General features: G+C 31.5%; 1 protein-coding gene across 7 annotated transcripts in view; it reads right to left on the bottom strand.

Moving 5' to 3' along the window:
- Window positions 1–279: 279 nt before the first annotated feature.
- The window catches only part of LOC131847281 (uncharacterized), a 78,012-nt gene continuing 59,169 nt past the window's right edge, over window positions 280–19,122 (bottom strand). For 5 of the 7 annotated variants that reach the window (XM_059196817.1, XM_059196818.1, XM_059196819.1 and 2 more), the window contains 2 exons: window positions 1,953–2,124; window positions 280–1,183 (listed from right to left, as the gene is read on the bottom strand). In XM_059196817.1, the coding sequence (XP_059052800.1) occupies window positions 375–1,183; window positions 1,953–2,124 (981 nt within the window). In that variant the 3' untranslated portion in view covers window positions 280–374. Of the gene's footprint in view, window positions 1,184–1,952; window positions 2,125–12,586; window positions 12,659–19,122 lie in introns of those variants that run through there. The other 2 variants (XM_059196820.1, XM_059196823.1) reach the window with 2 other exon arrangements.

The raw sequence follows: 19,122 nt of genomic DNA, 5'->3' as shown, positions 1-19,122 counted from the left end.
CTTTGCGCCTCTTCCTAACTAAACAATACATAATCTCATTTAGAATTATATACATATAATCTTTTTAATCATATGGAAATTTATCTATAATGATCGATTGCCAATAATTATTATTATTTCTTTCTTAAAGAAATCACGTAGGTACAGAGTTAAAAACAATATAGGATTTAAAACTGTATTTCAATAACAACATACATAATACATAATACATAATACATATTTATAACAATATACATGCACTTACCTGATATTTGTCACGAAAGGGAGTAGATAGAGTAGATGTAGAAAAAATCTCATCTTAATACTAAAATAAGCAGAAAATAACATTACATCAATTATAAGCTCACTAATAAGTAACTGTGACTATAATAAATCTATAAATTCAACTCTGCAGATACCAAGGAACAAATTTTCAAACGTAATTCCATTTGTTTCTTCTCAGAAATATTCCTATAAACGTAGTCCCCCAATTCTTTAAAAAAATCTTTAGTATTTCTATTATTGCAATTATGAACTAGTAGTCGTGAGTCTTGACTTCCTTCTTTTTTATCAACTTTATAGGTCGGTATGGATCTCATATTGTTTGCTGACATTGTGCTTTTAACGCATACTGCATGCGACGCTTCAATTTTGGAACAGCTCAATAATTCACGTGTGTCTGTTTGATCTGTAGAGTTCATAAATATTGTCCAATTATTGGTGTCATTATTCAACAACGCGCTGCTATCATTATCAGTATTAGTCAGTTCTGTGCACATTACTAGGTCATCATTTTTTAACATTGTACTCGGTTGTATTTGTTTTACGTTTTCTGTCATGGCTTTCGTAGTTGTTGAATGTTCAGAAAAATACAACACTTCCCTCAATCTATTGTTTACCATATGTAACATTTTGTTTACTTCGACGTCGTCTGGGTCTATATAAGAATTACAATCATTTCTATCTTTCAATATATCCTCAATCATTTCCAATGTTACCGTATAATTAGTTACCTGTTGTTGGTTTTTAAACATGGTAGCAAGATCAATTTGATAATCTTTATAACTATATAATTTTGATTCATCCAAAAAATCTAGAAGTCCATTTAAAAGAGGTGAGTTGATCTTCGCTCCTTGAGAAATAGCCTCTTTTAAATTTAAATAAGACATTAATATTGAATTCCAACGCCTTCTGCACTCACCAGCTGAAACCGAAAAGGAGTTGTAGAGATTATCGCAGTAAGAGTGAGAGTGAGTGGTGTTTTATATAAGAACACTTGATAAAAGTATATTTTATACATTATAGAAATATTATATTACGTGCTTAATTTAAAAATTTTGATTAGAATTTCCGAAAATATACAGTTATTTTTAAATAAGTTATAACCGTATCTAAAATTAGTTTAATTTATTTATTAGTCATTGGGAACTTCATTTTCTTTTAAAACATTAATAATAAATAAATAAATAATAATAGAGCAATGATTTTAAATTTCTTTTTTAATTATGTGTCGAACGAAAACATATGAAAATGTTGAAAATTTCTATCGTTGTATCTTTTCAACTCAATTTAAAAAGTAAGATGTTCGACGTCAGTATTTATATCTAAGTATTTGAGGTCTCTACCCAGGAATGAATCAAAATTGACGGACAATGAGTTGAGCATCGATTATTAAAGTAGTACCAAATTTAACTTATTATTATATAATAGAAATATACAATACAATAAATAAATAAAATATACAAATTTATCTTATAGCGTTTGATTAACTACGACTATGAAATCTTTAAATAATATATTGATTTAAATGGGTCAATACATGGGGTAAAGAAAGCAATAATTAAATTTATACTTTTTTTTCTATCTTTTGTACAAGAAACTATGACAATCATTAAAAAGATGATAGTGAAAGAATAAAAATTATCGTAAGGAATTCAGCGGGTTAGTACAACATTCTTAAAAGTAATACTTACGACTTAATCTCAGTAAATTTCCAAAACAATTCCAGTACTTTACTTTGGGTGTGTCTATATCCTTGTTTAGCATTTTTGATTCTCGTATTAGGTGAACTAATCTCAAGTCCTTCTCATCCAATGTCTTGTACGATATAGCTGGTATATTGTCGGCCATCTTGTTGACGGGTAACTGCGAATAAGGGCGGTAAATTTAAATCACTATCTGTGAATGCCTGCCGAGCGACTAGCAACTGTGACACTGTATGATTAAATGAACGGTAGAAGTAGGAGGGAGGCGGGTGAGATGGATGGTAGGTATTTATGAATCTCTCCACCATCTTACTGCACCAGAGTTTTAAACAAAATCAATCCCAAGTGTAAGTTTGGTATTAAAAAAACTTGTGAACAACCCAAGTTCACATTTCTTAGTCGTTGCAGGCACTAATTTTATGTTTTTATTACTTTTTAGTCCTACATGGCCTACCCATAACCCTCAATGTAAATTTTTCACCCCAAAAATTTTTGTGAACAAATTATATACCCTAAATTTTGCCGCCATCATAAAAAGACGATAAGACAAGTTTTAAAGTTTGCTAAAAATTTGATTTTAACTTAGTCTAGTCTCCTTTTTTATTAAAGTGACATTTCGATTTATTGTAATAATATAGAAGTCAGAGGGCGGAACGCGTGGGCTCGTAGTAGCAACGTAGCGTCGTAGGGCCGACTGAGTGACGTCGACTCGCGCCTACGATCTCGACCGCTACGAACGTAGGCGAATCCATTATAACTATCTATACAGTTTTACTCTTATGTGTAGTTTTCATATATAATTTTTGCTACAATTCTAGGCAACCTAAAAGGTTTAGTACGAAGAAATAAAAAGTCTGTATTCATTTCGTATATTGGCTCGATGGCTTATACGATTAATAACCCCTCTATTTAACGACGATGTTTTCTTCGGTGTTTAAGTGCGCCAATTCTAATATTATATTAATACCATCATCATACCATCACCGAACATTTGGGAGGTTACATTGATGTTTTACTCTTTCACGGAAACATTACTCAACAGATGCTAATACACTTTTGTATACAGAATTCACGAGGGCAGCACCGCGGAAAACAGGTAGCATACATACATGACGATGTCGATCGTCATTGTACTGGTACAATCTCTTGATAATTCTCAATATTACAATAACCATAAAAATTATAATTAAATATATACTTGTGAACAAAAAATACAGTGTAATAGGGTATCAGAACATTCTAGGTTTTAAATATAAATAAAAAAGGAATATACAATTAGTGGATCAATTAATATACCAAAAAGACTTATTTTTTAATGCAATAGATAATAATACAGCATCTGATAATATGTTATATTATATCATATGCATTATGTCTGTAATTATACGATATCATTTTATTTATCTAGAAATTCTTTATCTCTCTGCTTCAGATAAATATTTTCCCCAAAATTGTGTTATATTTTAAAGCCAAATAAAAAATTAATACGACTAAAATAGCTTTTTTATAAAGTCTATTTATTTACCAGTCATATTTCAGAACGGAATAATATTTATCGCTATTATAACACAAAAGTTAAAATTTTATAAAAAAGTCAATCTTATATAAATAAAATTGCGCGTAGCTAATAATTAGCTTCATATAGAGAACTGATGTGATATGACATGGCAGAAATTAAAAATATACAAGATTTATTGACACATTAACACCTTTCATGTTATAAACATAAAACTGAAAACTGATTGTTCCCATTAATAAAGTAAGTGTAACCGTGTACCGTAAAACAAAATACAATATAAAAAAATATATTGAAAAAATATCCTGAGGGGATATTATTTAACTCGTTTTTTATACACTCATACATCATACCGATATTATACTGATCATCGTTACTATATTATTATTAATAGATGACATAAAGAATATAAGTATATACTATATTTTTTACAAGACTTTACAAAATTTATTACGACAAAAAGAAGTAGCAAACGGAGCAAGTGCGCGCTTTATTAGCGCTTGCCGTATAGCACGCCAGGCATTCCGGTCTCAGAACCTGTCCGAGCAAGTGAAACAAACGCTAAAAGTTGAGGAGAGACCATCCTGGATATACTGTCTCCCACACGATCAACGTCTCAACTCGACCGTGTAATAGCCGTTTGTATCTGGATAGTCCGGCCGCACGATGCAGACAAAATGATTGTGTCGTAACATTCCCACATGCTAAACGTTAAGTATCAAATGTATATTGCGCACTTGACACCCACAGTCTTGTTTCATACGATTTCAAAATGGAATTTATCTCTTTACTATTATTTCTTTGAATATGCAAAATTTACAACATAATAACAATTCCTTTGTTTTAGAGAAAACATTATAAAATAAAATATGGCACAGATACTCTAAAGTGTTTTAAAGACTGTAATCGAATTCATTTTTATTTTATTTTCACATTATATAGGATATTTGGGGTAGATACGAAGGCGATAATGTTTAGAAGAATATAGAAAATGGTCTCCCTTATATTACAGACATCATTACTAGCAACTTATCAAAACTTTTCCCTTTAACTTTTAATTTCATCATTAAAATAAACATAATGAATTATAACTACATCCTAGAACATAAAAACATAGTGAGGGCAGAATAATATTTTCATATACAGAAAATGTGAATTTACTCCACTGTATAAGAAGTTATGTTTGAATCTTTATTTATTTCAGATTGTTTCAATCAGACGTGTGCGGTAGATCTAAAAATCGCGGTGGATGAATACGAGTGGGCGCGATCTATGTATGTAAATGCCTACACGCTCGGTGCACTTTCGAGATGATATCAAAGATGTAAACGCGTATATAGGCAGAAATGACAATCAACCTCTTTAGTTTCGTAATTATTTTCTCGGTCGCGACTCGAAATCACGTAAAGTCAGCCTGGAAACAAGTTATTTAGTAGTTATTGCGATACGTACATATTATGTTATAGTTTTTAAATCAGTCAATATTTTGACGTAAACATTTGGTGAAAAATTGACCTGTCATAAAGTTTTTAAAATCTCTTGCATATTTTTCAATTCGTGTCAAAATTTTGACGACGTTCTCAAATGCTTTTAAGAGTGAAAAATATTGTAAGAACATCAATATTTAATCATTTTATATGTTTACATTTATCATATAGTATATTTTTATTTAAATGTAAATATTTTCGAAAACTAAACTATACTAAGTATAAGAATTGTTGTATTTGAATTCATTATCATCTGCTTACTTCAAAATATTTAATTAGGTACAAAACACAACCGTGTCGTTTCTATTCGATTTCACTCGTTGCGTTTCGATGTCAGTGAATAACGATTACTGTAGTCCTCAAACTCGATTCTGCGTACAATTGTATGTGTTACGTTTATAAACATAAAAGCACACGATTGTATGAGTGGTTCTACTGGTTCCATAGACGCTCGCTGATTTGTGACTGTCTCATCTCATTCATTTCACTATTTCTTATTTTTAAATCCTATATGAATATGTTAGTAAACTTGCATTATTTTAGTAAAATGGAATTAATACTCTATATTTATTTTATTTTAGTTAAAATAAAGATTTTATACACACTTTCATAAATCCTATTATTAAACTAATCAAGTCTTGTTTTCTATACAAGATTATTTAAAATATCTATTAAGATTAAATATTGTAAGAGAGAACTGTCACATAATAAGTTTTGTTTTCGGTTCTAAAACCCAGTTGTTAAACAACGGTTCTTAGTTGATCCGTTATCGTATTTGTTGTTCCCGCTAAAAAGTACGCTAAAGCTCTATTATTTAATTGCTATTGACTTTGCTGTAGTTAATTTATTTTACGTACTATACCATTTTTTTTACCACATTAATCTAAATATATATAACTCAAAGGTGACTGACGTAGTGATCTATCAACGTACAACCCAAACCACTGGACGGATCGGGTTGAAATTTGGCATGCAGGCAGATGTTATGACGTAGGCATCCGCTAAGTAAAGATTTTGATAAATTCTACCCCCAAGGGGATAAAATAGGGGATGAAAGTTTATATGAAACTTTGTCAATTTTAAACCGATCGGGCTGACACTTTGCATGCATAAAGCTACTATGATGTAGGCATCCCCTAAGAAAGGATTTTGATAAATTCCACTCCTAAGGGATAATTAACGCGAGCGAAGCCGCGGGTAAAAGCTAGTATACACATAAAACTCTGTGTACATATGTACTTGTACATATCAGTTATACATTATAAAAATTAAATTATAAGCTTTATTACTCAAAATAAGTTCTAAAGAAATAAGAATCTCTAAAGAACTACCTATCGTTAATATTTACGTCATTGCAATAAATAAATTAGTCAAGAATAGTGGTTTCGGTTTCTGTCAAATTAAGTCAATAAATACGTATTAGAAAATTCCTCATACTACTGACCATATCATGTTCAAAAGTTAACATTCATCTGTGGAACTGTTTTCATGAATAAATATAATATATAGCTACCCCTATACATGAGACCCTCTTCACATAATTTGGTTTACTTCAAGAAGACTGGCCCTAGTAATACTTTTTTGTGTATAGCACAACACTGTTTATAAATGTTATTACATCAACCATTTTAGTCATGACTATGTTGTGGGTGGTACTAATATGTTGTGTAATATCTTCAGTTTATTGAACTGGTCTAAATAAGTTTACAAAAACAAGATCTAATATTAAACAATACTTGGTATATTGTCTAAATAGTGATATACTACTGCTTATACTTAATTATGGAAGTTAAAGTTATGTTATATGATATAGTATACATATATGATATACTATATACTATAGTGATATAGTATATGGGGGTTTTGGTTTAAATTTTCATTGTTCACTATATGGTTGACATGTTTTTGCATTAAACATTGTCGTTCAATGGAAATTTTTCAATAGTATGGAAATATTTAAATGAACTAAAATCATACAATTTTGGGAGTTATTATAATATTTGGGTAGTTAGTAAATGGCTCATCAACAAAACTCCTTCGAAGGCTGTTACTTGCTGATCAGAACTCACCTTCATATAATAGATTTCAAGAACCTTGCTAGACTCATAGTGGAAATTATAAAATAAAACGTAATTTTGGTGGTATAGAAGTGTAAAATTTCTTATATATATGTAAAAAAAAATTCTGTATAAAAAAAAATACAATTAATATGAGAGATTATTTGTAGGTTGAAAAGAATCTCAGTATACTTACTTTATAAATAAAGGGGTATATTTTAAATGTGTGCAAGGATGATGGATGTATAAATTTAGATCGATTAAGTATGTTTTTCGGTAGTACACTACCTGTGTTACGTAGATGAACATCCAACAGATAGACCAACATTCTGTGGTTTCTACCTAATTATTAATGAGAAATACGCAGTTCGTGTTAGTACGTGTTAGGTAAGTTAAACTACTATTGTATTTTTCAATTAATTTCAACAATAAAACGTACACATTTATACTAATATATTATAAAAGCTGTAGTTTTGATGTTCGGGATAATCTCCGGTATTACTGATCCGATTTTGAAAATTATTTTCAATATTGAATAACCCATTTATCGAGAAAAACTATAGGCTATATAACATCACGTTACGACCAATAGAAGCGGAGCTACACTGGAGAATGTTGCAAGAATAGGGAAAATGTGATGCAAACGAAGGTGCGCCGATCAGCTAGTTTGTAATAAATTGATAATATATCGTATTTAAGTATCAATTAGTCGCTTTATACAATAGATACGATTGTGATGAGACAAAACGTTTAGCATATTATTAGATTTATTGCTAATAGAAAAGCTAATGAGTGCGCCTGAGCGCTAACTCTTGAGAATTAATGCACTTGGAGGCGGACCATACATAAAATTATCATAAAACTTGTTAATACAACTATATAAATTGTGAACGGATTAATTTATTGCGGTAGCTGTTTACTTAATGATGTCTCTATTAAGATGTTAGACTATTGTTTAAAACCGATTCCTATCATTTTGACAATTGTAGCAGCATCAATGCATGAATTGACTTGATAGTATGTTATCATTGGTCCAATATATAATCGGATTAAAAGGAAACATTAGTTTTAAAATAAAAACAATTTAGAGATAGGTTGAAAATAGGTCGTTTTATGAACATCCTACTTCTTTGCAATTGAAAATATGCTTTATTTATCATTGCTTGCAATATGTACAATACTCCATTGACATGCCAGAATATAAGACCACCACCACTCAAACAGTGACTGACTATTACTAGAATTAGAAAACAGCCCATACAAATAGCTATCATTACTCGGTGTTGGAAATTAAAACATTTGAAGTTACACGATATTTGGACATAAATATATGAGAATAAGAGTTATAATTTATAAGATGGGATATTTGTGTGGGTACAGAGACTCAAAGCGATGCCGCGATGTAACTGTGAAGCGGCCGGGCATTTGTCGAGCTTGCCGTGTCAATAAACTTGATTCGAAAGTGGAAGACGTTCCGCCTTACATAAGCAGGCAACAATGTGAGCCACTCCGAAGAATAAATACCCAAAGGCCACGGAGTGTAATTTTAACAGATGCGCAGTGATTTCGTGTGTCTTAAAAACAACGCTATCAGAGAACATTTGGAGATTATGTTTACGTAAACGATTAGTAGCTTAAATAAAGGAGTTATAATATAATAACCTACTTAACATTTGTTATGTTGTATTAAACTTCAACTATTTTTTACTCATATTTCTTTTTTATTATGTTACGGTGTTAGTCGTAACAGATAAATAGTGGACAAATTGAATCATTTTTATTAGGAACCAAAATGTAATTGTAATACTAAATTGATTACGTAATATGGTTTTAGATATATTTTTAATTTTCCAGTTTACTTTTTGGAAATTTACTTTATTTTTATGACGGAGTGAGTTCGTGAATAATATGACTTACAAGTTATACATACTCATAGTGGTCGTAATGTTTGCAACTCGATAAATCTATTTCGAATAATCGTTATTTTGTTTTTTTCGAACTATCATACTATTATGTTCCTAGCAAACGAGAAATGCAAATTACGTGATAATGGGAAGCTAATAAGTGATAATGGGCCATAGTTTTAAATAATACTATAAAATGCATATTAACACAAAGCGTCCATAAAGATAGCATATTTCTTAGAACCATATAAATATATATTTGAAATAGTGAAACATATGAAATGTGGAAACATGTTGTCATATGCATAGATAGAAAGACAATATATAAGTGTGTGTAACTTAGCTTTTAGTTATGTGTAACACATACATAACGCAGTATTATTAGTACCGTGTGTCTGAATATCTGAAGTATATTTTTTTCCATTTAGCCTAGTAATGGCTAAATAAAAAAAAATAAAGCTTACATATTATCGAATGAAAACAACAAAATATAAATTTGTAGTTTGTATTGTACAGTGTAGCACAAAACATAATCTTTTTTTATAATACTACTCTAAAATAAACGAACGTGTTCTGCTTTATTATTTAGAGTGGTTTATTTATATTTTATTAAAAAAATATTATAGCTGATGCCAGCGACTTGGTCTGCATTGCATTAATACTTTTTTATAAGTACTAAGGCAATTGATATGAGCCCTCAATTTAATTAATTATAACAAATAATCTAAAAAAAGTTATATCCCATACAAAATTTTAAACAATATTTTTATCGCAAAAATTTTAATTGAATCAGTCAATCTCTTCCTCTTTTAATTTTATTTTTGTTACTAAATAAAGCATATATCTGTCGTCTAGATTAAATCTACTGTTTACAAATTCACTAGAACTGATTTAGTGCTTTTAGTGTGAAATGGTAACAGAGATTGTTACATTCGCGTACATAGGGATAATCTGACTACAAAACATTTAAATCAATTTGGTCACATTGTCTCCTCGGTTTAACACCTTTATACACGTCTGGTTCAAACTTATTCTTTGTTATATCTACTGTATACGCCTCGACACGGCTACAGCGTTCGGCGTCAGTCCAGTTATTTGCAAAACCGCTATTTATAGCAATTCCATAAGTAAGCTATATTAGACACACTCAGAGATCAATTTCACATAAATTCTTCGATCACGAGATGTAGTTTATAAGAAAAAGAATGTAAGTACAAGTATAGCCGGTTACGTATCAGATCGGAATGATTGCGTCTTGAGTATCGTTATCAAAACAGATTGCAAATAAATAAATGTTATATTATGCTTATTGCTAGCTGTTAGCCACAACGTTGCCTGCCTTTTTTAGATACTAAATAGCCTATTTAAGTTCTCTTGATACAGCCCATGTTCAGGTCTTTCATTAAGATTGGATCAGTAGTTTAGTCGTAAAAAGGTAACAAACAGAGAGACAGACTCATTTTCAAAGTTGTAATATTAGTTTGGATGAATTATAGAACTCAAAATAGAAGCCGAAGTGTCTGGGCAGAGGAGAAGTTGAAGTAAAATAATATCAACTTCATATCGGGTCGGTTCCCTTCAGCAGGATATTAATAATTTGTTATGATAACGCTCTTATTTCTTGTATCAAGTGCATATAATACATACTTAAAAATTAACGGACAAAGATATGGTTTTAAGATACTCAAGTTTTCAATAAATTAACATAATAGAGTTCCATTCATCATTTATTTATTTTAAAAACAAAGACGAACGCAAAAATTTTCGTAACAGGTTTAGTCAACCACATTTACAATAATTAGAAATTAACCGCTCTGTTAAAATTCGAGGAATCTATGTATGTGTATGGAAGGGTTACCAGGTAACTATTAAAGTTTTTAATTAAAAATCATTTTAATTAAGTAGTATTTAAACAAATACTAACTTTCCTTTTAATTTCACTGTCGACGTTCTTTATTATGTGATAGACCATTTGCATACCTTATGACGCTGTTATGGTTATTTTATACCTTTAAATAGTATTTTATGTGACTTCGAATGTTATCGCGAGCTCTTATCTGGAAAATGTAAATAAAGGGGAGTTATTGTTGTACCTATCTTTAAAAAGAAAAAGCATCGGTAATTATACGAAGTGGCATACAGTCAAATGAAAAAAAAAACCTCGGTCGAACGGGTCAATAACTAGACAAAGGCCCGAGTAAGATTGTAGTTCTGATCGGCCTCAAATACTTTACGGTGAGTTTATTAATTAAGGTGGCCGACCTTGCGGGCCGCGCATCCAAGGCGCAAGGAGGTCGGTCGCGCACGTGGGAACAGGACGGCTATAGTACCCCGCCCCCCGCGCACTTATTCCCACACCCGCGCGACCTGCCGCCGCGCTCCGCGCCGTTTCAATCGTCTGACGTCTCTCTCATTGACCTTCCGTTATCTGCACTAGGATTGTCGTTGAGTTACATGGGTTTGTTGTCACACTCATTTTAAATGCTTTTAATTAACTTTTTTATTATTAAGTATTGTCGGTAGCGCATAGTATCCGAAATAGATTCTATTAATAAAGCTGTTTTGCTGATATTATCGTTTCGAATGTTTACAATTGAAATAATCTGTATAAATTATACATATGAATGAGTTGATACGTATAAAACTATGCTTGAAAAATATACTGCATTTTCTTCGTAAATTTCAAATAAAAGAAATGAGCATTATAAATAACTCGAAATAAATCAACAAGAAAACTAATCAACAAAGAGCTTTAAAAGTCGTTCGGTCGCCGGGCAATTACGGATGCTAAGAGGCGAATCTACAGTAAGCCGGTATACATGACGTATCATACCAACACAAACACGGTCGTGCGATGAGTAGCGTAGAACAATCGCAGGAGAGCGCGAGCGGGAAGATCATTCGAAACCGCACCTTAAGCTCATTGTCAAACCGATTACAATAAACAAACAGGACAGACGCGGTTGGAATCTTGTCAAACAGGCGAGTTCGAGCGTTGACTTATTGCTGGTAGGGCATTTCTGAACACGCACTGTTAATTAAAAAACCGCCTTACCGTAAATATAGAAAGTTGATATTACAGGAGCGTAGCGAATGGACAGGTAAGACACGGGCAGCGTCGCCTACAGCCGGCGCACACATGCACACGTCCCTGGTGCCATAAATAAAAGATTCCTACAGAAACAATTGTTGCGTAGAGGTGAGCTAAAGCCTCGGTGAATGTAGTCGACTAATCGCTGTGAACCGATCGCGAAAGTAGGTGACCGCCGTGATTGACGCTTGCGAAACGCCGTTCGATGACATTTAGGCTGGAGCTAACTGGACGGACAATGCGTTAAAATCCCTCGATAATTATGAAATTATTATTATAGATTTGCGGCTTGATTAACTCGCGTTTTATAACTTCCCAGAACTTACACTTCAGATAAATTTTCGATGTCTATACATAGTTTCAAGGTTACATATTGTAGATTCGTATACTTTGAAATTATACTACATCTAGTCACTGAGAAGACTGTTTTATAAATTTATTTAATATTTCCATTTTTTGTTATATTTAACTTCGAATCGAACTCTTTACATAGAGTTAGTGCTCGTGATTCTCTGCACAATACTAAATCTACATGCTAATAATAGAAAGCGAGAAATATCTACTTACTCTTAACAGGAATATGTAAAAGAAACAATAAAATTTTTGGTAGTATTCTTTTTAACGCACAGCAAACCTCACCCCACAAAACGACGGCAGTCACTGACTGTTTAGATGTCAGTCGGCGATTGTAGAGGGGGAAACGTATTTTGATGTTAAATATCCTGTGGGAACTTAGGAAAATTTTGAGATTTAGTTGCTCCAGACACATTAATCATAATATTTTATAAGCATATCTAACTTTCGGACTACATAACTACTACTAAGTATATGCTTTGCTTACCACTTATATTAATATTATTTGGTCTTATTACGCATTTTCATTAATGATAATGGAAATATCTTTTATGACGTTAATTTATGACAATGTACAAAATAGTACGTATATTATAAAAAGTCGCAAAAGTAATGGCAAATCATTATCAATGACTACATATTGATTTTTCAGTTATCGAAAAATATCAGTTACGCATTTCGATAAAATACAGAAATATAGATAAATAATCTACTACAAAAATAATGTTATTAATATTACCATAGTTCTATCCAATAACTGGAACTCTACGGAATTTCTGTTCCGAGATAACGCCGCTCCACTTAACCTCGTCACACAAACGTAACTCGTAAACGTGAAACAATACGGTACACCATCACAACCAACAATCACACCTTACGGTTTCAATCACAAACAATATTACACCTTATTTGCATTGATATAAGGCAAACAAATTAGTTAGCCCATGTAAAAAGTTGGCTTAACACTACGTACACACACACGAATGTAAAATGAATCTGCGTCGGTAAACTAACATTAATGTGTGGGTATGCTAGGGAAATTTATAACACTGTTCATCACTACAGTCCACAGTAATTCACAGTTTTGTAGCATTTTATAAAGCAAACACCTCTGTATGAGATTAACATTTAATTTAGCGGCAGTAGATTTTATCTGACGCGGCAGAGATATTAAACTTTTAAGATGTATATTTTACAACAAAAATATCTTTCTATCTGAGTCAAATAATTAGAATTGTGTAAAAAAATACATTCGACTAATTTTATTATATAAAAAACTGACCTGTACCATATTGAACACTGCTCAGAGTTTAATGATATTGGTTTATTTATACATAATAAATATTTTATTTGACCAATTGTTTCAATATTATCACGAAACAGTTTTCGGTTGATACTCATATATGATTTAACTTTATCACATATTTATTACGTTGCACTTTACTCATTAACAATGAATGGCCGTATAAATCTATTACCAATATAGTAGATATAAGACATTTATCAATTAACAATCCTCCTTGAATTACGGTAGTAACAATTCAGTGAAACTCATAAATGAAGGAAAACATAATGAAAATGCTAACCATGTACTGTATTCTTCCATCATATCACGAATGCTATGTCAATAAACGAAAGCCAAAAAGGTCATGTTATCATCAATAGATGGAATAAATACGGATGTATACATTATTTTGTTTTTTTACGCTGTGGTATTATTGGTTGCTAGGCATGCATATCTTATATGTATATTTTTGGCGTTACTCTTATGTATTTTCATAGTCTTAAGTCCACACCCTTAAGTACCTATTACCATTGTGGTTACCAATTGAAAAAATAAAAACAATCATCATTTCCATTATAATATATATATGCAAATGATGGATAAAGAAGTCATTCTATTTACCACAGATCTAACGGGCTTTTTTGCTCTATAAAATATTGACCATTATAATAAATAAGTAAACACTAAACAACAACCAGAAAGTAAGTGGACAACAAACGCGTCTATATATTCATATCAATTTGAAAGTTTAAGTAATACGTTAGTCAGTGGGTGATTTCTAAAGATGATAATGTACTGGTACTATGTTGAGGTGAAGTGAGTATTCGAATCATTTTGATAGGAATACAGCATGAACGCTGGCGCATCAAGCGACGCGACTACACGTCGTCTATTTGTACTTACTAGACCGAGCACGCCCACAAACGAACTAATATCAGTAACTAATATGTGGATGGATGCGGTACATGGTTATGTGAAGTTATTCTCTAAACTTTACCAAATCATCAACAGTGTGCCTGGGCAAACATAACTATTAAATAGCACAGTTAAAAGGAAGTCACTTGAATTTCTTGTGGTAGATTCATAGACGGAAAGAGGTTTTTAGTTTATAATCTATTTATTTATATACTACTGAGAAATTATTGTCAGCTGGTACTTAATAAATACATGAAAAGGTTATTGTATCTTAGATCACAGTTTATAAGCAAACGTAAATAACTCTATGATCGGCTTTTAGAGAAATGATTGGGTCATCTACACAAATTATTTTAAATTCCTTATTCCACATCAATTCCCTTGATGCAATGCAAACGGGTTGTAAATAGTACGTAACAAACATTGGGAGCCATTTTTATTATAAAACATCGACACCCACGCGTGATATACTTGAATTAATTACTAATCATATGTTCAACCCACTCGATACTCCGATAAAGACAGAGGACAAGAGGTTTCACACTTCAGAGTTCAAACTTCTCGGTCATTGATATACCAGTCCATTATAGTTCTATAACATTAACGTCAGATAAGAAAACAATTACCGCACTGCAGTCAAAACAACTTCACAGTTATTGCATACAATCACTTTTTCACAATCTATTGATGAACAATATCCTTAAATTAATTTGAAATAAGCCATTCTTTATAAAAGGTCATGGCTACTTTGTAACATGAATAGTTTCGCGACTTGATCACACACACAAGTACAATAAGTGTTAAGTTGAGGCCATGAAACTGGCGTGTATTAAGAACAGCACACGAGGCCGAAAGAGAACCCGGACGATATGCGCCACGCGATGCGATGCAAAACATATACGGAATGTCGACTAACTACTCAGAGTTCAAAATATGATCAAATTCCATGGCCAAGTCTCGAGTCTTCTTAACGTACTTCATAAGTACCTACACTTACATTTTTATAACAAGTTTATTTTCCCTCATTATGCATTCAACTATTAGTGTTCAAATAAACTATTGATGTCCGCCTACTGTGAAATTATTTAAATTATGCTGTCAAAATAAATTCAGCTACTATATGATCTGTTTTAATGATCGTATAGATAACTAACGTATTGAAGAATACCGAAATGAAATCTATGTATATACTAAAGCAAGTCAAGTTAGTTTAGTCAACTGAAGCCCAGGCTATACTCTTGGAAAACTTTGGCAAAACTAACTACCCAGACTCGACGGTGCAATAGTAACAAGAGCTATACGAAATTAATTTCTTGTTGTTTTGATACCAACTCCTATCGAGGATTAACTAGCCCCTATGGCTAGTTAACTTAGTTTTTTCAAAATGTCTTATATATGAATTAACGAATCAACATTATTAGGATATATAGCGTCATTACTTACGCCAATTTCGCAGCCTAATTATTATTATAATCGGCACTAATATTTACGTACCTAAATTTTTTACTTATTCTAGATGGTACAATTTGCGTCAGTCGACCCTGACGACACTTCCCCATTTTTGTGAAGCTACTGGTCGAATCGCCGTTACGTGCACGGAGTGTGATCGTGTCCTTCATTGTTTGAGATTTTGTAATTCATTTAACATTTGCGACACAAATTAATGGCAAGTAATACGACACGTGTAATGTCATTCGTGTAAACTTTTTTGTTTGCATGTTTGTAATGAATGATAATTAATTATTGGCTAATCATTCTCTTAATAAGGCACAGACCTATGATTAAGAAGCTGAACTCAAGATTACCTTATTGGGAAAAGTTACAATCATGAGGCAATCACGTTTTAAATTTATTACTTCTTTATACTAAACCTAGTAAGAATGCTACCCTAACTAATTCGGCAGTTATGTAACATTAATCAATGTCCGATGAGACTACCATACACTCAGAAACTAATGTAAAATATTAAAATTTCACTATTGTGGTGGTGGCTTTCACAAATGTTCAAAATTTTCAAGTCCACTTTTCAGTAATAGTTATTTTAAGACTCTAAGAATAGGTCTGGATCCGGGTAGAATAAATAAAACATTTAAATTGTAAGAAATCAAAGACTTAATGGTTTTCAATATATCTAAGATCTCAATATGATAACAAAAGTTTATAGATAAACAAGGAAACTTGTTTGTGTGCTGTGTAGGTAATTATTCGAAGAGTGCATCCGACATTGAGCTTCCGCGATAATTATATTAATAAATAATTACAATTATTATTATATTATGATAAACAAGGTAACCTAGTAAAGATAATAGTTCTAATTTATTATATTTTCCTACACGCAATTATGACAAATTAATACTGCTTGAATATTGGCTAAAGAAAATGGTAAACATGGATTTCATTTTCTGTCAAGGAAAATTCCCACAAAGATTATAAATAGGTCTGTAAACACATCTTGATCGTCAATTGCAAAAGACAAATAAAACATATGCAAAAAACATAAGTTTACGATATATTTATTATTATTAAATTAAAATTTTAATAGAACACAATTAATTTTGGAAATTATAATGGACTAACTTTATGTAATGGAAGAAAATATAATAAAGCGAAAAACGTGACTAATCAGATGTAACAGATTATATAGTCGGAAGTAGAAATAATTGTTAAATATCTGTAATTGACGTCAATACATAAGGAATCAAGGAAGTAAATGAAGCAAGAGAGATATGTACCTAAAACCTACAAATAAGAAATCTGGCGTGAAGATGCATACTAAGACAGGCAAAAAGACAAATAGGCTTAAGGGTTTATTGCTGCTCTGGACGTAACAAATACATAAATAAAACCGTCCATTATAATTCATCTTGACACTACGTATGTATGAAGATACATACGTAGTGAATTATAAACTGTTTTGTCAACTTCACAATAGTTTAGTTTAACATATACATACACCAAGAGTTTTTGTTGCATCGTAGTTATCAACAAAGCAAAATGAGAACACAAAAAGTTCTTAAAACCTGTTGTTATATAATAACGAGCAACGATTATGACATCAGACTTTTGGCGACGCTTCTTAATAACTACATACGGTCAATACTACAGAAATATTAGAGTTCAATTTTGATCGTTATGCCTAATATAATAAGACATAATGTAAGGAAATTAAAAACACCCAAACACTTGAAATTACATGGAATTATAGAAGCCTTGAACTGCGCAAAATCCTCAAATTAAAGTTACAAATGTTACAATAACAAAAAAAAATATGGACTGTGATTTAATTTGAAGTTTTTTTTACAATTGACAAATATGTCTGCAAATGTCAAACTATTACATAATATAAGCATACATTCAATTTCAAAAATATAACTACGATATTTTAAACTTTAAAATGAAACTACCACAGTGGACAAACACTTTTGTGGAGGCAAAAAAATTTATTTTTTATCATTGTCATCATACCATATTTGTTAATTTCCTTACTACTAGATAGAGCACATGTATTATCATCATTCATTCTACATACAACACATTTCTTTACTAATCCAATCCTAACACTGTAATGCCTTGAGTTAAACACCTATTGCACATTATATAACAGTTGTTTTGAGAAAAAGTTACACCAGCAAAATAGTTACGTTGAAATAAGTTCTAAGTACTTCTTAGATGTTTGTTTTCACTATAAGTATTAAAATAAGGTTAGTAGGTTCTATTTAGATAGATTTAATTTTTATACAATACTTTCAACAAGTTACCACTTTCGATTGTACCTACGTATAAAAATTTACCTATCACAGCATGAACGTCATAAATACATTACTAAAATGTGGTTCGAGAAGTACAGAGCAAACATGCGTTATCTTCGTCTAAAATTTATTTGTTATAAAATGTGGTTGTCATAATAAGAAGTGGTTTTTCTCTACGTTCACAAGGCCTCGTCACTGCGCAGGTCTTTAGTGACATCATGCGCCCGCGCCGCCACAGATTACAATCGCAACGATTTACATTATTGTCATATTGATTTACTGACGCCATAATACATAGCTTCTATTTTGGCGTGTTAAGAATTAATTGGCCACCCACTAAAAATTACTTCTTGAACTGATATCTGTTCCTTTCGCTTAAGTATCTTCATATATTACTGTAAATGTCAACAACATTTAACTACATGTATGGTATATTCATTTTCAATTTAGCAAGACTCGATAAACTACTGCCACGTAAACATCTTCAGCAATCAGCCTAAAGAAATTATTTGTATTCAGATAAATGTATGTTTTTATAAATACCTAATCATCATACTAGAAAACACCCATACAATAATAATAAGATCACATCATTATCATTATCATCATTACATAGTATAAAATAAAGTCGCTATCATTGTCTGTCCGTCCCGATGTATGCTTAAATCGCGTATGTTAAAAAGTACGCGAAGGATTTTGAAGCGGTTTTTTTATAGATAGAGTGATTCAAGAGGAAGGTTTATATATATAATACATTTACACCTGTGCGAAGCCGGTGCGAGTAGCTAGTAAATAATGAT

The sequence above is a fragment of the Achroia grisella genome, unplaced genomic scaffold, assembly GCF_030625045.1.
Source record: "Achroia grisella isolate CSIRO2021 unplaced genomic scaffold, CSIRO_AGI_Agris_v1 utg517, whole genome shotgun sequence".
Classification (NCBI taxonomy): domain Eukaryota; kingdom Metazoa; phylum Arthropoda; class Insecta; order Lepidoptera; family Pyralidae; genus Achroia; species Achroia grisella.
The sequence above is the reverse complement of the archived record's forward strand: the minus strand, read 5'-3'. Positions and strand labels throughout refer to the sequence as shown.